We start from the raw sequence: 24,249 nt of genomic DNA on the forward strand, positions 1-24,249 counted from the left end.
CTCATCATTCGAATGTAGAATTTCCCTTCTCTTCTATCGTCGTAATGGGAAGGCCGCGTTAAGCTGTGCTTAAGGGTGTATGATCGTCTTACCTGACGGACAGATTTAATAACAGAGGTGATATGCGAATGTGTGTACGTACTTATCGTCACGATGACCACCGATAAGGACAATAAATATGTTCGTACCTTTATTCAAAATTCTGTGTCACCTCTGTGCCGTGCGCTAAACAGCTTCGCTGGTCATCCACCTTCACGGAGTGGAATGGGTCATGAATGTTTTTAGTTGGATGTCGAAACTGGCCGTAGCGCTCCTCCTAACCAGCGCTAGCTTGCTACGCATTAATTATGCGCTTTAAAGCGTATATTTCGTGCACAGAGGATACTTGGGTACCGTTTATTGCCTCAGTGGGGAACGTACTCCTTCTGTGATGGCAGATACGCATTCTAGAGGATTGGCCAGTAATGGGCACTCATGCAGTGGCACAAAACGAATGGCTAAACCACAAAATAACAAGCAAATGGAAGAAGTCGCTGAATCTATGATGCTATTACATTATGATGTCCATGTGCTTCGAGATGCCTATGTGCCGACATTATGTGTTTTGGATTTATGCGATAATAATTCTTTTATTGTACGGAGCAGATGTGCGCTCACACCTCACATTTCCCTGAACACGTGTCGTCTGTAGAGTGCACAGTTGCTAATATTTTTATCGTACTAGAGGTCCGAGCTAACCTCAATGAGGTTACTCATGACTTGGCACGAGGACTTGCTAGCCGTGACAGTCACAACCGAGCCGTCCACCACCAGGCCGGGGGATTTAGAGATCATTTATTAACATATAACGAGATTACTAAACACTACTATCTAGGACGCAGACAATTTCCATTGCCACATTCAAAGCTGAACAGGGCTCAGGCAGTTTCAATGAGACTATTACAAACAGGAACTTATCCCACGCCGTACCACCTTGATAAAATGCATCCCGAAAGAGAGGTCAAGAAAGATTGTCATGCGTGTAATGGCATCATTGGGATCAGACACATGCTCGCGGGATGCCCTGTGACTCTCACCAACCCTGAAGAAGAATGGCTCCGTTGGAAGAAGATGCTAGAGAGTTCATCTTTTCAAGATCAGCTACGGGCTGTCCAGAGAGCCCACGATGTCGCTGAAGGGCTGGGCCTAACGGTGCCATCGTGGGAGCGGCCCGCCTCGACTTGAAATAGTCGAGCCTCAGGACTTTTGTAAATAAAAAGTTTTTACACACGCACACTAGAGGTATTCAGTAGTCATCAAGTGTCGCAGTGTTCGTAGGAAAGGGAACTTCGGTTTAATAGGCTAAGGTCCGCGGCGCTGTCGGCTGCGGTACGGCCATGACCGGGCTGGTTCGCTGTGCACCGGCGGCATCCATGCCCGCTATTAGAAGTTTGCTTCTATCGCAGATTTATTTCGTGCTAGACTTTTAACAGTGGTCATCCCTTTTCATAAAAGGAACAACTTAGGCAACACTTTGCTCTAGCTGCCATTATTTTTCTTTGAAAACAAGCTGCAAATTGGCGTCGGTACAAGTCATTAGCAATAAGACGTTGGCCCTAAGAGTGTTCGGCCTTGTACATATCGTCCGCATTGACTCGGGAGGCTTGGAAGATATGACACCTTCCGTGTTTAAAAAGAAAAAAAAAACAGAACACACAGAGACACGAGTGTCGGATGCCATTTTTCTTTTATTTAATAAATCCGTCGCGTAATCGCTACTCCGCGAGAAAAAGGGGGGATGCAAACTATTCAGATAAACTTCCACGTAATGACAGAGGAGAGTGATGTAATAAGAACATGCTCTTTGCCAGCTAGGGGAACAACAAGCAAATAAATGCTCACAACGCCACAGAAAGTTTCTCGCTTTCAATGTACACACAGAAACATACAGCTGTCATAGTACAGGCAATGAGCGATGCGTAACGAAAGAGAGAAAAAAAAGAAAAAAAATGGAAGAAAGACGAGATTAAGGGGCTCAGAACAAAAGCTAAATTCAGCGGCACAAAAAGCTTACGCATGTATAATGCCCCCTGATGACTTTAAAAAAAAAAGTGGTGAGGAGGCCACAGCGGAAGGGGTCAGCTTTGAAACAAAAAACACGACAATAGGTAAACGAGAAAGAGCACTGGGAAAAAAAGGGGGAGACCGCGGGGTCCAGGAACGACATTCACAAATACGGCGGCGGCCATCTTGCCACCGTCGGGCCGGTCACGTGATTCGAACGTGAGCCACTCACAGCCGCGGACAGACACTACGCAGTTCGCGGCACAAACAACGTCGCCGTCTGCGTCTGCGCGGAAAGAGCGTCCACGTCTGCTACGGTGTAGCAGACGACGCGCGCTGAAACGGGACACCCGTCGCGTTTCAAAAAAAAAAAAAAAAAAAACTCTTGAAAGCAGCAACGCAGTTGGCCACGACGATGCGGATTCCGTTGCTTACACACTCCGTCGTCGCTCCTCTGCACACACTCACGGTATCCACACACACGACAGTTTATCATATGTTTTTTTTTTTCTACCGCGAGTCACAACGACCAAGGAGCAGGAAAAAAAAAAAAGGTGCACTCTATCCATTATATGTCTAGTTCTTTTTTTTTTCTTTCACCGGATTGTGCGCTCGATAAATGGCAGAATTGCCTTCAAGCGTCTGGTTTCTGGACAAAGAAAAACAGGCAACAAATCGGCACGCAACACAATGGGACAATAAAAATCGGGAGAAGACAAAGGGAGGGGGCATAAAGAGCAATATAACAGGAAATACCGGACAGCAGCGCAAAAGACGTACACTGGTGTGCAGGCAAGATGACACAACTGATCAACAGTACGCAGGGCAGTACGCATTCGAAACCAGAAAAGACCTACGCAAACTCGTTTTTCTATATATTTCAGTTGTACTGCGTCGTTACTAATAATACACACAAACCGACAGTAGCGCGGGCGTTGTGGTTTAACGAGGGTAACGGAACAAACGTCCACTCCTGCATAGGGCGTCGTCATTGGGAACCAGCGACGCACAGATTCGTGAATGTATAAGTGCCAGGGCTGAAAAATAAAACCGTCTAACGACCTCGGCGACGCAAAGTTTCGGATTTCGCGGCATGCGGTGAAGATAGCGGTGAAGCTGGTCAAAGCCAACAGATAGATACGACAACCGATCAGATCTGAGAGCTACGTCAAGAGCACCGTCAAGAGCACCGTTGGGTAGCGATGCTTTCGATAAGAATTTGTCAGAGCCGACACGGTGATTCAACAAGACCGCTCAAGAGGAACCTATGCAAGGGTTAACCTATTAAACGTGAAAATTGTCTTCCATCGTAGCACAGGGTTTGTTACCTTGCGGAATCGAAAGGCCTTTTAAGATGCCTGTTACGTCTCCAAGAATTATCAGAGTTAATCTTTCATTTCTCTTTTAGTGACGGTTAAAGAACTGCACATTTTTATAGCATATTATACATTACAAACGCCCACACTATATACATATGTAGAAGCATATACGTATATATGCTTCTCCAAGAAGCTCGCATATTGAAACCGCAGTCTACGTGATAGATTACACGGTTTGCTGCCTCTCGCTACATAACTGACGTGCTCTTATAACGCCTCGGAGTTATTTGGCTATAACTTGATTTGTATAGTAATTAATCAATAATTCTCTTGACTATTCAAAGCTATAGAAAAAGCAGCCATGAGCTTTGCGCTAAGCTTCCAACTCTTGAATCAGAATTTCGAGGCATGAAACTGGGCGCAGTTTATATATTACGTTGGGCTTTTAAATGGTTAATTGCTCCGGAGATGAATTAAAAAAAAACGACAGCCATTGATGGAGTCACCCAAAACGGCAGAGAAATAAAATCGAAGGCATTGAGAGCCTGCAGACGTGAACTATGTCGTTTCTTCTGTATGCCTTCGGAAAACCACAACGCCATCACGCATACGAAAAAGACAGGAGAAAGCGGTAAGGTTGGGGCTGGAAGGAGGAGGGGGGGGGGGGTCGAGAGAGGAACACAAACAATAAAGATAAAGACAAGATACAAGATAGCGTTTGAGATCGCGCCTCCATTCGTTAAACAAGTCACTGGGACCCGACAGGACGACAAAATCAACATGTATGAAGAAAAACTTTTTTACATAAATTCGACCAATTAAGACGAAACGTGAAAAAGAAATAGAAAAAAAAAACGCCACTTCATGAAACCTCGCTGCTGTTCGTCAGGCTACTAGGCTAGAGCACCACTGATTGAAAAAAAACGAAAGTTTCAAATTCGACCACATTTAGTCTGCAATCCCACACAACTACGCGGCAATTAACGTTAACTCCCAAAGCGCCAACATATGCGAACACCAGACGCTGTCAGCGAGTAAAACAACGTATTTCTAAAAGCTACAGAGGCATGGCCACCGCCGCAAAGGCTGTAAAGTGTTGTAGCGATCAAGGCGACAGCATGGGTCCCGATCAAGAGACAAGCGAATCCCAAATTCGCACGTGTTCAATCTTTATTTTTTTTTATGGGCTCATTGCGCGATTTCAGAAAGATTTCGGAATCTAAGAATCATGTATCATTGGCTGACAGTACCCGTTGGCAGTATCCGATGCCAGCTATCAGAATTGACCTGTAACTTAATTGCACCACTTAAGTGCACGAAATGTGTTGCGAGTGTGGACCGAACAGTCGTATTTCGTAACAATCCAAAGATGTTTTTTCTTTTACTTTTCTTCCATTATTTGCGCCTTTTCTTATTCCCTCCGGCACCGCCGCGCTGCCATTATCTCCGGAATGAGCCCGTTATCTTCGCCGTTATCTCTGGGATCAGTCATTCAACACGGCGCATGATAAGAATGGAGTCGAAAATGATATGAATGGCTAAGAAGTAGGGCTTCTGTGGTCTGATTTTGTAAAGATCCATTTCGTTTTCCATTCGTGTCTGCGCTGTCCAATGATTCCGGCCGAAACCACAAGTTGTTTTCTTCTACTTCTTTTGCGGTCACTGTAGTCTTTCATTGCTATGTGTCCCAACATGACTTTTAAATGAGCGAGGTTTGGAATATTTCATGAAGCGGCGCCTTCCATTCGAATAAATTGCCGCCTTCGGTCAGTGATTTTCAGAGCCTGATGCATGACGAAAGCAGGTCGGATCATTACGCAGATAAGATTAAAAACAACCAGCATTCGAGAAGAAAACTGGGGGTTTTGGTGGGCTTTACAAATATCTATAGATCTCAATGCTTATAGTACAGGGCTAAAATATATATTTATATATATATAATATATCTCCTCTATCGCTTTCTCTCTCTCTCAATATTTCACACGCACTCGTGGAAAACATAGTCTTTACCCTCTCAAGCGTAGTGCAACTTTAGACGAGGACTACGAGAGTAAAAACTTTTTTTTCAGTTTTTTTTTTTCTTGCTGTCGCTTCTCACTTCACACACATTCATTCACAGTGGATAAAACGTAGTCGTCTCTGACCGTCACAACAGACTTGTCGCGAGGCGACCTCTCTTCTCTCAAAAATGGCACAACAGTCACGTGACATATGAATTACGATGAAAAAAAAAATCAATACAGAGGCTTGACTGACACATCCTTTCAGAAGCAGGAAGCGGCAAAGAAGTAAAAAAAAAAAGAACAAGAACAAATATAAGAAAACACAAGCCTCAACAATGGAACTTGAAACGAAGTCAGAACGCGACAGAGAGGACAGGGCGAGGGCAAAGCTGTATTTACATAGGGAGCATGGATTCTCAACTCTGGATTTCAACTCGCATGTTACCGAAGATCATCAAAGGACAAAAAAAAGTTTTTAGGTGACCCCGCGCAAGGAGACGACAATCGTTGGCAAGCAGCCTGCTGTATAGGTGAATACATCTAAAAATATTGCGTTAGGCTTAGTTACGCCTAACGCAAGCTAGGCCTAACGACGCTGTTAGGCCTAACTACCAGGCCTAATGGTTATCCGCATACGGTTTGACTGAGTAGCAATGTCTACTCACGGGTGCTCGGTCCGTAAATCCCCGATCAGAGACGTACTCATTAAGTCATTGGATGTAATTTGGATGCATATGAAGGTTCTTTCTAATTTAAGAATAAAGAATGACGTCTTTTCTAAATCGTTTGATACCTAGGCATGGTGCGAATACAGTTTTCACACGCTTTTGCAAATTAAGCGCCAGCGAATTTTCGACAAAAATGAAGCCCCTCAAGGCAGGCTGCTGTATCTTCCAACGGTTGTAACGCTCCGGAAAAGAACGCGTACAATAATAAAGAAAAAGTAACATAATGGAGCAGTCATGAAAGCTGCGGGGTGATTAGACTGGGCGTGAATTGTCTGGTACAAGTTACGATATATATATACCCTCTTGATTACAATGTCACAAGTGTTGTTTCACGCGCGCGCCTGCATGCACGGTGACGTGATATTTCTTTTGTACAGAAAGCTATGCGCATCTCGAAGATCCTCTGCTCATGAATCGATGAACGACAATACATGCGTGTGTGTCACAAGCGCTACGCGTATTCCGAAACACGCTGTATTGGCACGCCAGCTATTAGGACCGTTAGATAAAACTGTGGCGTTAGAGTGATGATAAGCGTGAACAATGAAGACAACTCGGCAGCATAACTTGTCGCGTTTCCTTAAATAGATAAAAACAAGCGGGGAAAAAAATGTCATAGTGAACGGTTTACGGGAGCTGGGATAGGAGAGACCATGAAATGAACCGTGGAGTCCGTGATCCGGGAGAGCGCGCTATCTCTGAGGCCACGTACGAACTATTTGTGTTCCCACAGCTACAGATAGGCGGCGCATGCATGCCCGAAGGCGCGATGAGATGACGTGCGCGCAGCGCGACGCGACATCTGTCGATGATCAGCTTAATTAAATTTCGACCTATGGCAGTTGCAAATTAGGAAGCGTTGCAAATTAAGGAAGTGTCTTTGGGGATAGAATTACGCGGGTAAACTTTTCTTTCTTTTTTTGGGTTCGGGTCGCGACCTTTCCCGCCAAATTATCTGCCGATGTTGTGCCGCGCGCTCCGTCTCTAGCCAAATGGTTATCGCTCAGCCAAGATAACAATACGTTGAACGAATTCAGGATTGCTGCTACGTGACTAGATACCTGATGTCTTCAACTAGTACAATCTCTGCGGAGAGCGTCGGGTTGGGGGGGGGGGGGGGGGGATGCCGTAAATGTCAGAAATGTCAAAACGTCAACGTACGCTTCGATTACACCACAAACAGCGTAATTTTAAAGCACTGCCGTTCATTTACTCCTAGCGCTATCGAATAAGGAATTCCAAATCGAGGACGGTTGCACCCCTGTCAGATGAAGATGATCAAGCTCCGTTAACTAGCCAGAGAGCAGCGATACTAGTTGCCCTCGCGGATGAATTTAACTGCTTCTCTTGCGGCTTCTCGAGGCTGTGTTATTGCTCTTGACGAACGTACACACACCCCTATATGCGCAGTGGCCGCTGGCAAAATTAAAAATTAAGAAAAAAAGAACGCCGAGACGACAATCTCTGCCAGTGGTCCCCGGTTGAACAATAATAATAAAAAAAAAAAAATGGGCAGCAAACTCAACAGTTCGCACACTCTTTCCTGCCGCGGAAGGAGAGAAAGGGAAAGAGAATGGGAGAGAGTGACGACGCCTCGTGGAATTGAGGGCTCACTAATACAAAACGAAGTTAAAAATGCAGTATTATGTTCTCGAGGTATGATCGCGTCTCTATACGTGCATTTAAAAAGAAAAAAAAAAGTGAAAGAAAAAAGGAAGTGGTGTTGGACTGGGTTATTTAGGTACAGGTGAACAAACTTGTCACGCGTTCCGTAAGTGTGAACGATAAATACTCTTCTGGTCACCGCATGAACTACGACAGAGCAGCAATGAAACATGCCAAAGAGCGGAGTACACAGCATCGTTACGAACACTACAAACATTAAAGGTAAAAAAAAACTTATAATAATAAAAGGAGATGGCTAGACAATATTAAAAAGAAGTGGGGCACCAAATGCTCCGAGAGGGACTGAGAGCGGTGCGAAAAGGAACGGTGTTATTGCACATGTATGGAGGCGGGCCGTTAGCTTCTGCCCATTGGCTGCTGCAGAAAAAGAACCCGTTGCCAATGGCGCACGACCTGTCCGGCAACACTGGAGTTTGTCGCCGACAATAGCGACGCGGAAAAAGCCTTGGGAGGGACCAAAACGCAAAGACCCCAAAAGTCGTGGCCATTCCGGCTAGACTCACAACGCTTTGCCGTTCAGAAAGGAGGAGAGACGCTGCTGGATCGATTTCAATGCAGATTCACCAGGCGAGTCTACCTTCATGTCTAAACGTATCGACTCCACGTCCAAACGTGTCGACCCTACTACATTCAAGCGGGTAGACTCCATATCTAAGCTTGCTGATTTAAAGAACTGCGCCGCTCGGTGCTGGTGAATTCTCAACAACAGAGCAATCGATTCTTCGCGCCAACTGCTACGAGGAAGGTCCACAGGTCGCGCACACACCGGTATGGTTAAGATCGAAATCGGGCGACACTACCGCTCCTAACGGATGTGTTGATGTAGTTCCTCCGGGGCCAGATTTCAGGCACTTTCGGCGGAGATTCACTTATAATTTTTTTTACATAAGTGGCTTTTTCTGCCACTGGCAACGAACCCGACCCGTTTTCCAACCTCGTAAGCACGCTGGCAACGGCAACTACTATTTTGCCTGCGCTTCAACGACGTGCGACACGTTTTGTGTTCCACAGGAAGACTACACTAGAGGCTTTCCAGGCATCGAGTGCACCCGCGTTTTTAAGATGGAGCAGAGTTTTCGCACAGTCACCGACATCAACTCATGTCTGGTGCACTAGGCTGCTTTTGCTAGCAGCGGCATGCTCAACACTTTGCCCTCTCCATAGAGATTACTCGTGATCGGACGTGTACTGCAGAACGCGCTCTCCTCTTTTCGTGACAGGGCAGGGCCACAGGTCCTCCGAGCGTCGGCTACTAGCGAAGCTCTTCGTTAACGCACTTGAGCGAGACAGGGATATGAACACATATTACCACCGCGGGTATCAGGTAGGCCCACGATCGACAGGCTTTAGCCGTTTACAGTCATTCAGAAGCCAGAGGACGAAAATGAAAGCAAACCAGCGACGGAAACACACCGCTGGGAAGAGAAGGCGACAACTCTGACGCTGAAAGATGTGGGGGGACCAGTCCGTGGGGAAAAAGCAGGCAGAGCGCGCAGAGAAGGAGACCACATTGGAGTTTGGTGATGAGTCCAGGAGAGTAATGAATGAAGTTACGAGACGCACGCACACACATACACACACACACGCTCGCGCCATCGTACGGGCGGCGCGACTCGTGATGACTTGGGGAGGCGAGGTGGCTGGGAACGACGGGCTACCACTGCGAGAAGGTCGGTCACCGACGTTACGGCGGCCTCAAAAGTGTCTTCAGTGCAGAAGAGACGCGACCCAGGGCTGTCCGAGGGCCGCTCGGCGCCACGACGCGAACGGGGCGGCAGCGGTGGCGGGCCCCACGAGTCCTGCGCGAGGCGACGCCAGCGACGTCGACGAGGGACGACCTCGGCGGCTGCGGCGTCACGTCATGTCCTTCGAGTCGGAGTCCAGCGACTGGGCGTTCTGGTTGACGACGCACTTGCGCATGTGCTTCTCCAGCGTGCTGGGCACCGAGAAAGGCATGTCGCAGAAGCGGCACCGGTAGACGTCCTTGCCGACGCGCCCGTGGGTCTTCATGTGCCGCGTCAGCTTGGAGCTCTGCGCGCAGGCGTAGCTGCAGAGCTCGCACTTGTAGGGCTTTTCGCCCGTGTGCGATCGCCGGTGCACCGTGAGGTTGCTGCAGTTCTTGAAGACCTTCCCGCAGTACTCGCACGTGTCGTTGCGCCGGTCCTTGGGCCTGCCCAGGTGGGAGCCCATCAGGGCCAGCGCAGCAGCCGCGCCGCTCGGACCGGGGCGTGGGCTCAGCGTGCCTAGCTTGAGCTCTTTGGCCCGCTGCTCCAGGTCGGCGGCGCCCTGCTGGTGGAGGCCCAGGTAGAAGTCGCGGTGGGCCATCGAGGGCAGCCAGAGACCGGCGGGAAAGACGTCGCGCTCTCCCGCCGCCGCGGCCAGGTCTAGCTTGAGCCTCTTGCTGGTAGAGTCGCCGTCGAAGGCGCCCAGCAGGCTGCCGCCGAAGTCGAGCGCCGCGTGCGGCAGGGACTTGCTGCCGACCACGTCGGAGCCGTTCTCGGCCATCGACGTGTCGGTGCTGGGCACGGCCGACCCAGGTCGCTCCTGCTTGACGGCGTTGCGCAGGGTCCCGCTCTCTTCGAGCGCCTGCCGGTAGGCCTCGCTGTACTGCTGGATGTTGGTGAGACCGATCTTCTCCATGACCTCACCCAGCAGGGACTTGCGCTCGGACGGGCCCACCGAGGAGCCCGTCCCGCCGCCGCCCCGTACCGTCAGGTCCTCGGCCCTGTCGGCGCCCCCGGCGCCGCTCTCGTCGTCCAGATCTTCTTCCTCCTCTTCTTCCTCCTCCTCCTCTTCCTCCTCTTCTTCCTCGTCCATCTCGTCTTCCTCTTCCTCATCCTCGACCTCGTCGCACGACGCGGCACCGTCCTCCGAGCCATCGTCACCGTTGGTCCTCGGACCGCCGCCGCCTCCACCTGCGCCGTCCGGCGTGGATCGGGCCGACTCGACGCTCGTGTTGTTGCCCGACCCGGGCGAGCTGCGGTGCGTCTTCATGTGTCGCTTGAGCTTGCTCGCCTGGGTGCACGCGTGGTTGCAGATGTGGCAGCGGTACGGCTTCTCGCCCGTGTGCGACCGCCGGTGCACGATGAGGTTGCTCTGGAAGCGGAACGACTTCCCGCAGTACTCGCACGACTTGAGCTTCGGGGACGTCGCGCGCGAGGACGGCGTGCCGTCCGACAACGCCTTGGCGAGGCCCGACGGCGCGGACGTCGCCGTGGGCGTCAGCGGGGCTCCCGTCGTCGAAGTCGCGGCGCCCGACGCCGGGAATGCCGGCGGCGTCAGCTGCTTGCGCGGTGACGAAGGCGCGTTGGCGCTCGCCGTCGCCGCGTCCGTGGGACTGGACGCGCCCGCCAACTGCCGCAGCCGTTGAGAGTAGAAGTCCAGCTGGGGCTCGATGGCCGGAAGGCCGAACGGTGGTGTGCTCTGCGGCGTCGCCGACGGCCGAAAGCCATCGCGACTTGTCGAGCCTGAAACACGCAAACGAGGGCATGTTATACGGCGAGAAAATTGATCGGAAGATGCTCACTGCCGACAGAAGTGAAAGGAAACACCCGATTTTCAAGCCAAGAGAAATATTGTCCCTCTTCCTTGTTAGTGCGTAAACTTATATGGGTATAGGAGTGACAGCACCAGTTGGGCGAAGAATAAGATTGAGCCAATAGGCCAAGAACGGGGAAGACGAAGCGAGAGTTCGGGAAATATGACTATACTTTAGAGAGAGAGAAAGGAGAAAAAGGAAAGCCAGGAAGGTTAACCAGACGCGCGTCTAGTTTGCTACCCTACAAGGGGAGAAGGGGGTTAAGAGATGAAAAAAAGGGAAAGAAATAAAACTAGAATTGAGGGTGCCGCTTCATCTGGAAGTGCACATCGACACAACATTTGCTCATTGAAGTTTATATACTACAGCATGGGCAATCAAGTAATGCAGAAGCTAGTGGCCTTTTCCACATAACATATCGGTGGAAGCGGTGATATCCCGCGCTGACACCATTTTGTAACATTTTGGTGGCATCTTGCAATGGCAGCACCGTGCAAGTAGGTAACTGTAAAGAAGGGAAATAGCGTCTCGTATTACCTGTAGCGGCCACGGCGGAAGAGGACGAAGGCGCGGTCGTCGGTGGCGTGGACGCCGCCGCCGTCGACGACGACGCCGGGGCGACGGGCGGGAGGGGAACCTGTGGCCGCAGCTGGTCGGCCAGGAGGTCGCCCACGCGGAAGTCGTGACTAGAGGCCCTCCCGAAGAGGCCAGCCGCTGCCGCCGCTGCACCTGCGGCGAACTGGCGCTCGGACAGCGGCATCCGCAGGAGCTGGAGCGCCGGGTGCGCCGCGGCCACGGGGTCGACGACGCCGGCGAGCGATGGGACGCCGGGGCCCGCCGTGGACGTCACCTGGGTGCCGGATGCCAGCGGCAGCTTCGTTAGATTGGCAGCGAGTGACTCCATCGCGTACTGTAGTCAATGCATTTTGTGTAAAGATGTCCATTTATAAACTGCAAATCCGGCTCAAGACAATACGAGGCGTTAGTCTATGAAGTGTTGGAAAAAAAAGTGTAACCCCGTCTTCCCTGTAGGCGTTATGTCAAGCTGCACGAACGATGTGCCAAGCTGTGTTGCTTGTTGCTTTAATAATCGACGACGACTGCTCCGACTCCACCAAATACTCCACCATAAGTGACCTCTTAGGCGGAGCAACTGCTGGGAATATCTGCAAGCTTATAGGTCCGCCTGCAGCTGGCAACAACACTCATCCTCCTCTATTCTGTAAGACCATTATTACTCGCATGATGACTTTAACATATGATCTTTGTGTCTCCACTCCTCTAGCGCATCGGCTAGGTGGCTTACACAAACCATCTCTTTACCGGCACAAGAGTACCTGGTGAGGTTTATCAACGCTGCGTTGAAACATTGCACCAGCGAGGACTGAGGGCCTCCACCAGCTCCATTAATGATTCTAAATAAAGTGTTTATCTCTCTCTCTCTCTCTGGACGATCCATTTACTTTCTCCTGTACGGCGGAAATGCATTTGAGCTGAGAGGACCGTTTCGTATGCAAGACTTCATTGAGACAATAGCATACACTCCCAAGGTAACAAACGCAAGTCCTGCCTCATCGCTAAACGAACGATGCCATTTTTCTTCATCTTTCGAAGATACTTTTGGACCACCCTAACGTACCTTACTTCCTTTTTATTTACTTATTTTTGCAGTTATAGTACGGAGGACAAGACACTTGTCTATAATGCGCCAGGCACCTTCTCCGGACTTCGCTGGCACAACATTAGAGATATCAAATGGTACGGAAACCGGCTGGATGTGCCCATGCACGGCAACATTTACGAGATGCCTTGTCTCAATTCAATCTACTGGTCACTTAATGCATTGGCAGCCGCTTTGGCCGCCAGAAGCTCGTTCGAGGCAAGTGTCTTGACCTGTGTGCAAGTACGTCTTTAGCTTCTTCATGTACCGCCACTGCTAAGCATTTTATATTGTCCCTACGTTCATTCTTCGCCAATCTGCTACATGCAATGGTGTACCACACACTGCATCAAGGCTAGATCGAGCCATCTAAAGACGTCATTACTGCCCCCATCAGTCGTGCGTGAGACATTCACCTGCGGTGCGGGTTCCGTGGACGACGTCGGCGTAGACCTGGCCGACGGCGTGGACGAAGACCCCACAGGGGTGGGCGGGGTGGGCGCCGGCACGCTGGACACCGTGCCGATGGAGGGCTGCGCCGAGGACGGCCGGTGTAGCAGGGGAGGCGTGACGGAAGACCGGCCGCCGCCCACCAGGGGAAAGAGCGCTCCCGTCGCGCTGATGTTGGCGTCCACGTAGATCTTGACGCCGTGCAGGTTCTGGCAGTGCTGGACCAGCAGCCAGGCGGAGGGGAACACATGCTTGCACGTGAAACACGTGTAGCTGTTGGGCTCTGCACATCGTGATAGAAAGAGGAAGAGAACATAGGGTATGTTTAGGCACGAAAAGCATGTGAAAAGCACACCACTAGTACAGCATCAAAACGTAGCGCTTCCTAGAAAAATTGCAATACGCAAATCTAGTCTACGGGAGCTGAGAGTAGGACGGTTCAGCCAGCAACGACTTTGTTGTTTCGTATATGGACCATATACAACAATATAGTCGGTTGTAAAAGCAACAACTGGCAAAGGATGGTGAAGTGCGCGGATACTTGTTACCTTCATGCGTTTAGAGATGTACGACTGCTCGAAGATGTAGCAAAAATAAATGAACCACAATACACAGCTTCGCGAGAACGTCTGAAGGCGCAAGCGCGAAGATTAGACAAATCCGTATACTATCCACCATTGCTCAACCATTGCCATGGTAGCTGAACGACGAACAAGCGAATCTACAAGATAGCAGCAAGCTCACAAAAATGACGAGGCGTGTATTCGCGAGCGCCGCAAGGAGAGTGTTCCCAAAGCTCACTTTGGACCCTGAACGCGAAAAAATGTTCTGAACTGTTACAACAACATCCAACGTGAATTCGATCATTCAAACACCGGTTGAAGAGATCGCGCATTGTTTGTTCCCACACTTTACGCAGGGCGGGCGGTCGTTAACTTAATGGGCATAGTTTACCTCGCGTCACCTCCAGAAAGCAGGTAATTTAGACGCCCATTACTTCCGAGCGATTACCTTCGGAATAATTTGCCGTCGCTTAACGCTGCACAAAAGTATCCGGAAACCTCAATGAAGTCTACATTCACGGAGGACTACACTGCTGCCTCGAAGACGCCGTACGAGTATAGCCCGTGCCAGTGCGGTGGGGTATAGTGCTACATTCGCGCACAAACAAACACACTAACAGCAACGAACGAGAAAGAAACGCGTTGACGCCTTCGAAATTAGGCTACGGGCAAATGCGCAGATAGGAAATTCGAGCAACATTCCTCGCCGTGTTCTCTTCTCAGCCACGAATCTATTCCCACATCGCTGTAGTACGAACAAATCGAACTGCGGGAATAGCATAGCACGAGAAGAAAGGAAATGAAGCTCCGACGAAACTTCATTGGCGTCCGCTTCCGCGTTCACCTTGCGTTCTTTCACGCATGCGCTCATTGCTCCAAAGAGGTCTATACGAAAGGACGCATCGCAGCTCACGTCTTGAGGGCGCTGAACAACCACCACCGTCGCTCGGAAGAGGCGCGCATTTAGTTCTACGCCACAAAGCAAGCCCGAGCTGAGGGAAAAAAAAAAACAAGAACCTCTCGCGAACTAGCGCAGGGGGAAGAACATCGATCACTTAATCGTGATAGATTAACACCGCTCGAACGGCTAATAATTGCTTTCCGATGTCGTGTGCTCGCTCGCGCGCTCGCGCCCATAGTGTTATAGGCCCTACACAGCACTTCCCGCAATCCCCCTTTCCTCCGCATCCCCATTCGGGACATCCAAGACTCCCGGCCGCATCTCGAACTCGCAGCCTCTCTCTCTCTCGCTACGCGCTCTGCAGATCCCTAAGGAGGGGAGTAGTTTGCCCTTTCCACCCTTTCTCCCTCGCACAGATCCCACCCCAGATAGCGTGCCGCCGCTGTTCGGGAAGTTATCCTACAAGACAATTAGCGCCCTCGGCGTAAAGGGGAGAACCGTCTGCCTTCCCTCGTACCAGGCCACTTCCCCCTTTTTTCCCCCTCCCAGAAGAGCGCGTCCTCCGAGCCGCTCCGTTTAGGGAGAGCGCGAAGACGGTGCAAAGGTCGACCGGTAGAAAAACGGGAGCGAATGAGAGGGGAGGGGGGAGAGGAAAAGGGGGAGGGGATGGGGAGCGGGTCGTTCGTCTCACGCGCACCCCGAAGTCGTTCCGGGGAGTAATTAATCCTGGAATGAGCGATGCGCTTCGAACCTGACTTGATGGCTCGCGTCTCGCCGCCTCTCTTGGTGAGTTGATCGCGCAGCACTTCGTCGCCGGTAGCGCGCGCGCTCGCGCGCGGAAGTACGGCGTAGTCAACTCAACTGCGGTCGCCTACTGCTACTCCCCCCGCCCCCCGCAGCCCCCTCTTTGCACTCGGGTCCAAACTCCGCGCATACGCGAGGTTGCAGAGTCGGTCTCTATAGATTCTTGGGGAGAGAGCTGCTGGCTGAGCGTTGTTTGAGCTGCAAGAGGGGTATGTCTTGAGGGAACGAGGGAAGCGCTATGAGAACGATGGTGTAAGAGAGAGCGAGAGAGAACGCTGTGTGTGTGTTAGTTCCAGAATGCGAGCGTCACTTGTGCGCTGGCGTCGCTTCCTCGCCCCGAGAAGTTTGTCCGCGGCGGTCGCGCTAAGGTGGGAGTCATCCATCACTGGGAGTCGTTCCACGACGAAGTAGACTGACGCGCGAGCCAGTTATGCGACCGTATAAGGAGAGGCGACACGAAGCGAGCGTAGATCGCGAACTGCGGGCCAACCAGGCAAGCGATGCCGTAGGGGCAAAAGTTAGAAGATCGCAATAGGGCATTTTCCTCGTTTATTAAGTGATTAAAAAAAATTGCAGAAGGCAACGTAACTCATCTGCAGATGCAAAAGACGCGACAGTCCTTTGTATTTCAAATCTGTATGTTTATTTAACAGACGCTGCCTGCACTACGCAGTAGTTATACTGGCCCTCGATGTATGCTCGAAATATGATCGACAAACGACCAAACGAGTAAATAAGCATCACACGAATGGCCTATTTATTCCACCACCTCCTACAATAAACACTGGGGTCAACGTCACAAAACTTTTCGTAAAGGTAAGTGCCGTCACCGATTGATCATAGCTAGCCCGGTAGTTTGTTATCCCGGTTCCCTGGGTCGTGATTGGCTGGCGCTCGCCAACGCTGGCCTATGAAAAAAAAAAAAACAGAAAAAAAAAACACTCTTACACAAGCTAAGTATACGCATATGGGCCCTGACATGTAGGTCTGAAAGAAGCAAACGGAAAAGACGACACGCCGCTAGAGCTTCTGCGGTATCTAAAAAACTGCACGAAAAGTGCGATATAAATTTATCCCGGGGGACGATGGTCACTCAGTGCATTCCAGTCAGCTCCACGGTTGGCTTCTTTTCCTTTTTCTTCGTGTTTTCCTTTTTTTTTCTTTTTTTCGTCTGTCGGTGGCCGACCAGCATACCCCACCCCCCCAGCACCCCCCCCCCCCCCCCCCCTAACGGGCCACTTCCCCTCTAAAAAGACCTCGTCGCGCCCATTGTGACCTTTTAAGAGGACGTCGATGTAAAACACGCTCCTCTATTGACCTTCGGCCTGTCCGGCCTGGGCGCAAGGCGAGCAGTTCGGTATCCGTGGCCGCGCGAAAGGTCCAAACCTATATACCGTCCTCCCCCTCATCCACCCCCCCCCCCCCCCCCCCCCCCCACCACCTCCAGAACGCTACCACCCCGCCCTCTGTGGACAATATACAGAAACACGGTAACCGTGTCCCGGGATCCACCCTACTTTGAAGCACAAGTGTGCAGTGGACAGGCACGGCTCAAAAAAGAAAGAAAATCCAATTCGACGGGCAAAAATTTTGATGGATCGTCGGCGCGCCGGTCATCGATGGAAGACGGGGCAACATGATGGGAGCGCGCCGTCGAAAAGCCGACGTCTCGCAGCAAACGCCTCACTTTGTTTCCTTTTTTTTGTTTTGTAAGTGATTTACATCACACAGGCCAGGACTTCAGCAAGTTCCAGCTGCTGTCTATACTCTTGTCATATTATAGTGCTTTCTCTCATGTCACTGGCCTGAAAATTGGAGAATGCTGCAACATCTTTTCAGTAGCAGTAGTAGTAGTAGTAGTAGTAGTAGTAGTAGTAGTAGTAGTAGTAGTAGTAGTAGTAGTAGTAGTAGTAGTAGTAAACAGCATTTAGAAAAAGAAACTGTGTAGGTGAGTCCGTATAGGCAGAGGGTAAAGGCATTGCAATCTTCAAAGATTAGAACGGCGCTTGTTCAGATTTTGATTGAGGCGTTTCTGTGAATGCCAAAACACACGCTCTATGTCCAAAGACGGCCCCACATGTTCTTGTCGCATACATTATTATTATTATTATTATTATTATTATTATTATTATTATTATTATTATTATTATTATTATTATTATTAATTAAGAAGCTTCTACCGAGACAGTCAATATGAAGCCAAGAATGACGCGCTATAGACACAGCTGCTTACGCAGTTGAGACTACTCAGATCTAATTGGGAGACACGAATGTTCCTGTTGTTCTCAGTTCAAGGTACACAATCAGAAACACGTCATCAGAAGGCGTCTTGTATCATTTTAATTTTTTAATTTTTTTCATGCCCTAAAGCACGTTTAATTGCTTATTACCGGCTAGCTTACTCGGCCCGCACCCCAGAACGCAAAACTGAAGAAAAAATAGATTCGAACATCAAAAGTGTATAAAATCAAACAATGTAAGTGCTTTGAAATCGGTCCAACTTCTCCGCAATCTCCAATAACAAACAAACGACCACAAATGAAAAAAAAAATGCAGGCGGGCTTCGCCACGTCAGAAGCCGAGCGACCAACAGTCCACTCGTAGATGCTGCCAAACTTTCACAAAAAAAAAAAAAAAAAAGCATCGCGGAAAGCTAAACAACCGAAACAACCACGTGTACCAGGAGATGAAACGACGCAGAAGGTACGTAGTACAAACGCGCCAAAGTTAACGCACAAAGCACACAATCGGTCTAATGCTATAAGAACCGAGCGAAGCAACAACCAAACACACACCCTCCACGCAGGCTGACGTTATGAAATAGTTAAAAAGTACAAACATCTAACAAACAAACAGCCGCTGCTACTGGCTGCGCGGTTGCAGGCATGGAGGGGTGTATACAGCGAGCCAAAATAATTTCATTTACTTTTTTCATCCCTCGAAGCTTTAAAAATTCTTGCCCGCATGAAACTTTAGAAGACAACACACGAGGCAGTTGGAAGTTAAATAACAAGTGTATCAAGGCGCGCTGCAGATGAGGGTGGGGGAATAAAAAAGGAAAAATGTTGTGTTACATGATGACCAGGCGCCGGGGGCTGATGCCACCAAGCGGGATTTTTTTATTATTATTATTTTTTAGAGTTCGAGACAAGGTCTAATTCTGGGTCCCGGAGAGCCCTCTCGATATGCCTTTACTTTTTTTTCTTTTAAAAAATTTTTTTCATCTTCTTTCGACAGCGCCGCCCGTTACCGTTGGCTGATTCCTTTGTTGTCAAAACGGTCATACATCACTTTCAACTGCGCAGTGATGATCAATCGTTTTAACGAATAAGGAGAGCGTTCGGGGTTTCAGAGAAAGAAAAAACAGAAAAGAATAAAACTTACGTTTACGTTACGTAAATACATAAGTGCAAAAGAAAAAAAAAAAAGCTCAGCATATAGTAGACCCTGCGCGGGGATTTCGGGAGTCAACTCAGCCTTTCTTTATTATATATATTAATTTCAAGAACAATAAATTAAAAAAGAAGAAGACTACAGTATATGGCGATGACCGCTTGTCAAAAATACTGCTCTGAGCTCAGAAACAATATTAGAGCGTCTGCGCTACAAATGTACTTTTTTTTTTTTAGCGCTGTGTACTTCGGAGCCAGGTCTTCCCAGCTATACTGGCTGGAAGCTTCGACGAGTTTCAAAACTTTTTTTTTATTTAGTGAGAGAGCTACAGAGTGAGATCGAAAGAACCGTACGAGATTCACGGGGCACATTCTGCCTTACTAGCGCAGATGCGAAACGAATAACGGGACATGCAATCATAGAGCTATGGATGGCACGCTAGAACCGACACCTACGCCGGCCTTATTCCACGATCAAGGGCAGTGTCCACCTTACTAACCTGAGTGCTCGTGTGACGCTGAAACTAGAACGCGTTGTAATAGAAGCTTTTATTTTATTATTATTATTATTATTATTATATTGCGTGGTCGCTTTCCCACCCATCAAACACGTCAATGTTGCAGACAGCACACTAAACCTCAAATTTAATCACCCATGTCTCGGCGCGAAAAGATTGGAGAATACTGTATAAATACACGTGCAGAGGAACACATGTGCAATGATGTTGGCCAGATGTGCTTCAAAAAAAAAGGGGGGGGGGAGGGGGGGGGGGGGGGCTTCCAACAAGACAACGATAAGTAACACGAGTCAAAGGACGAATAAAGTTCTAGCCGTTGTAGTTTTGCCAAAACTTAAGCCAAAAATGGGGTACACGAAATCTCGCACGACGCTCCACGAAAAAAAAATGACTGCCATATAAACATCTTTCTGATCCCCCTGAGGTATTTTAACATAGCGTTACCAGTCCCAATGCCACCAGCCCCCAGCTGCGCATGCGCGAGATTTACTGTTCCTGAGCAGTTGGGATGGTTAGAAGTGAGGGGAGGGGGGAATTGTAGCGTTAGTGGTTGAACTTCTTTATTTTTTTTTTTTCGTCGTTACCAACATCAACTCGATTTACAAAATGGCTTCATCTCACACACCGAGCTTCCAGGCAAAGCGCACTTCCAGAAGGCATGCTAAAGTTGCAGCCGCTTTTGAATCCTCTCGTGGACAACACATGAACAACTCAAGTGGAAGAAGGGCTTCACCCCACACATTGTCCTTAGGAGGCAAAGCGCACTTCCAGGAGCCCGAAACTAACTGTCGTCAACGCAGTGTTCGGAACCCCGCAAGCGACAATAAATATTCACGGCGATTGACGACACTGTACGCAATGTGTACGCAAAGGTTTAGAGCAGTTCGTCACAAACTCGTAAAACATGACTCACCGCTCTTGCGCAAGCCTTGGCGTTCCCTCTATCGCCGCCTAATGAAATTAGGCGACTTCGTTGATCAACTCGCTTTTTGTCACGACTCTGGACTTCTGGCTAACACGCGACTCTTTGCGTGCTGAGCTAAGACTCCATCTTCTTCATTTACTTGTTCACCTCATTTGACATCGAGAACAACAAAATATATTCCTGCCAATAATCAAACCGAACACCCAAAAAAGACTGGGGAAAAAAAAAAGGCTAACTACCCTCACCCCCTATTGCCTCTCATCTCTCTACAGGCGAAGCTGTACTAGATGAAGGGTAGGATCGGAAGCGGGACACGAGTCGAATAAACCGAAAGAACGAACAATGCGAGGACCGGGCTACAGCGCAGCACCAAGTGATTGATGAGTCTTTATTGGTGGCCCCCGCGCTCGCCATCCGTGGACCTTCGAGCAGGAAATGCTTCGTTTGTGTTGCCGCGCGGTTCGTCTTTCATCTTGTTCCCGTCTCGGCTACGAAGCGGCTCTTAATTATTTCTACTGCGTCCCTGACATCTCCACCGAGAGGAGAATCGAGAGCGTCGTAAAATAAGAAAAAATATATATAAATGACCCCTATGAATGACCCTTTGGAGCAGCACTAAAGAAAAAAAAAATCGGCGGAGATTTAACGGCAAATGCGAGACAAATGTGTTAGCATCACGTCACACCTCTCTGAGGTCCCGGATCCAGGGTTAAAACCGCGTTCACCGCATTGTAAAGTGTTGTTTTTTCAGGAGCTCAACTCGACCCACGCCCTGCTTTCTCGAGGAGCGAAGTGCAACTGACTGACAGTGGTCCAGATTCTATCGATACTGCTTGGCACCAACTCGGTAGAGTTTACCGCGTAGGGCATTTGGAAGAAAGAGAGAGAGAGTCATTTTATTTTGAAGAATGGTGGATATGTATGATGGGCCTTACGCCTGGAATTTCAATACAGGCGAGATTGACGACGCATGAAATCACCCACTCATACACACTTAAAAAGTATATTATCGGTAACGGTAAAATGTTATTAGCACAGCGTTAACGTTTTACAGTTAAAACGCTCTAATATCTGACGAGACTTCATTCTTCGCTCGAAAGAAGCGATTGCGTCGCAGAGAAGCAATGCTGAAACGTAACATCTGCGCAAGCTCCGCAATAGACTAGAAAGACAGCGATAGACCTTACGCCTGGAGTTGCACAAATGCCCTAGCGAGACTCTGCAAAAAATAAAAATCAACTACACAGTGAAGGGAGAAGACGAAGAATAGAAAACATAAGATGTATTTTAAGTAAAGACAGCGCTTGTCGGTCCTGAAGTCAAGAACGTTTTTGGCTTGCAGATATGAACGTGGCTTTCTTCAGCTGCCCAACAAACAGAGGTGGGACGGCTGGAGATTTGCGGACCTTCTCCTCCCCCCTCCTTTTTTTTTTCTTCGTTCGCTTAGAGCCTCTTAACGTCGCATGGATTATTATGCACTCCTCCCTTTTCTGGTTTAGCTCGGTGCCGTGGCGGACCTTTCGGTGAACTTGGTCGCAAAACTCCAAAGCGAAAAGAAAAAATAATATATATAGAGAGAGAAGTGGATGCCGAAACTCTTAGATGGACGCAAATCGGACCTCAATATGCGTGACCACGCGAGCTTTTCAACGTTCGTGCGGTCAATAGGAATCTGTCTTTCCTTTGCTTTCTTTGCTTTTTTATTGTTTTTTTTTTCTTGCTCAAAAAGTATACGAACTTGTCAAAACCATAGGCAATCTTGGAAGCAGATGTCTCCCCTTTCTGTATATGCGCCTGTATTTTTTTTTCTCTTTGTATCCTTATAGTATGCAGAAAAAGAGGGTTCAAGGGAAGGCTCATAAATTGTCTTTTTTTTTTAGAAACGGAGTGTGTTTGTGTGTGTGTGGGGGGGGGGGGGGGGGGGGGCAGGCCATTGTGACCTACCTCCAAAATGTACAACTCGCACGAGTGTTTCAGTAACCGTTCCTGTTAATTTTCTGCCAGCTGCGTTCGTTTCCCAATTAATTTAGTACAGCAGGAGCAGTTAGCAATGCCTTAGGGCGACAGCGCAGACATTCTTGCGTACTCGTCACATTTTATTCTTGAGAAGCAGCATGAATGTCAATACGCATCGGCTATCAGAAACAGTGACGCTTCTGCATTCATTCTATAATCCTGTCTCGTCTCGTTCGAATTGTCATCCCACGTAATTTCAGCCTTGATCCAGGTATAGAGACGCAAATAGCCATGCAATAAAAGGTACACTAACCGAAGAAAGCAACAAAACACTGGTTGAAACCGGAACCTGGCATCCGTCCTCATTTCCCTTAGTGCTAAGTCATGCTATATGTATACTTGCGCATGTGTTGTTGCCCGAGTAGCTCGTGTCTGTATCTTATATCCTTTTCTTTTCATTTGCTTCGCTCAGACCTTCTTTCTTGCTGCTTCCCTTCGAGTACCCTTCACACAACGGGATGATCCCCAGAGTCCTGCACACACATCGAGTCTTTAGGGAGCCTTGGGAAAAAGGGAAAGGCTAGAGCGTGGCGACGGGTTAACCAAATACACAAACACGTACACTGCCCCCCCCCCCCCTTCACTGATCGCTGCATTCTGCACCGAGAACCCACTCCGTTATGTTCGGGGCCAGTGCCACTGCGACGTACCTCGCTGCAACCAGCACGCAACACGAAGGCCTTTCCCTCGCGCTTCCCACTTTCTGCCTCTGCAGTTCCCTCTTAGGTCCAGCGAGGCTCTTCGCTCTCCCCATAGGGAATACGACCCCGTCTTCCATATGCGTAGTACCTTCTTTCACCTAGGTCCCCGTTGACCACCTCCTCCTTCACCCTCCCTAGGCTCCATACACTCTTCGCACCCTCCCCTATTTTCCCACTCTATTTCAGCTACGATCCCTTGGTCTCCCCATAAGGAACACTGATCTCGTCTCTACCTTGGCCCACCACATCCCTCTCTCCCTCCGTGCTTTCCTTGTTCCTTCCGCTCCTGGTTCACTGAGAGAGTTCCTTCTCCCTCTCCACTCAATTCCCCACCCCAGGTTCCTCCTTACACGATGGAGGGAGATGAGTTTGGGGAAGGGGAGCGGGGGGAGGGGGGAGTTCTGGTCGGCTCGGGTCGCTCGCTCGCTCGGTCGGTCGGTCGGTCGCTGGCAGGCGCAAACTCCCCGCAGGAGTTCTTGACAGAGATTGATCTTTTCTTGATGACCACTGCTCGGGTGTATTTTAATTTCCTGTGCGCGCCGCCGGTCCTCCTCGGGACTCCGGTAGCCCGCTGTTGTGCAATTCCCCTCCTCCCCCAACCCACCTACCCTTATTCCCTGGCCTTTCCCTCTCTTCCTCTTCTCAGTGTCGCTCTATAGACGCTGCCGCGGGGACACACAAACAACACACACACAGACGCACGTACACACACGTGTCGTCGATGCGAGCCTTCCATTTCATTATATAAGGCCCGGGCCGGCAGCCGCCGACCGGCGCGGAAAACAAGGCGGGAAGAACAGTGACGCAGGGGGACGCCGAATTGCCAGGAACTGCATTCGTACCCACGGAGTCCTCAGCATTCGCCCTTAGCTTCTTCTTCTTCAATCCCGTTGTCCTCTGCCATTCTTTGTATTTCCTTTACAGGACAGTAAAGTGAGCTCCTGCTGATCAGTTTATATTAGGGAATCTTTTTGTCTGCTTAGTGGCGCGAGGCGCAGACCC

General features: G+C 49.4%; 1 protein-coding gene across 3 annotated transcripts in view; it reads right to left on the reverse strand.

Moving 5' to 3' along the window:
* Nucleotides 1-1,709: 1,709 nt before the first annotated feature.
* LOC119457644 (B-cell lymphoma/leukemia 11B) overlaps nucleotides 1,710-24,249 on the reverse strand; it is a 509,436-nt gene continuing 486,896 nt past the window's right edge. For 2 of the 3 annotated variants that reach the window (XM_037719277.2, XM_037719278.2), the window contains 3 exons: nucleotides 13,394-13,710; nucleotides 11,855-12,167; nucleotides 1,710-11,246 (listed from right to left, as the gene is read on the reverse strand). In XM_037719277.2, coding sequence (XP_037575205.1) covers nucleotides 9,634-11,246; nucleotides 11,855-12,167; nucleotides 13,394-13,710 — 2,243 coding nt within the window. In that variant the 3' untranslated portion in view covers nucleotides 1,710-9,633. The remainder of the gene's footprint in view (nucleotides 11,247-11,854; nucleotides 12,168-13,393; nucleotides 13,711-24,249) is intronic. The other variant, XR_007467732.1, reaches the window with a different exon arrangement.

Source organism: Dermacentor silvarum, chromosome 7 (assembly GCF_013339745.2).
Source record: "Dermacentor silvarum isolate Dsil-2018 chromosome 7, BIME_Dsil_1.4, whole genome shotgun sequence".
Taxonomy (NCBI): Eukaryota; Metazoa; Arthropoda; class Arachnida; order Ixodida; family Ixodidae; genus Dermacentor; species Dermacentor silvarum.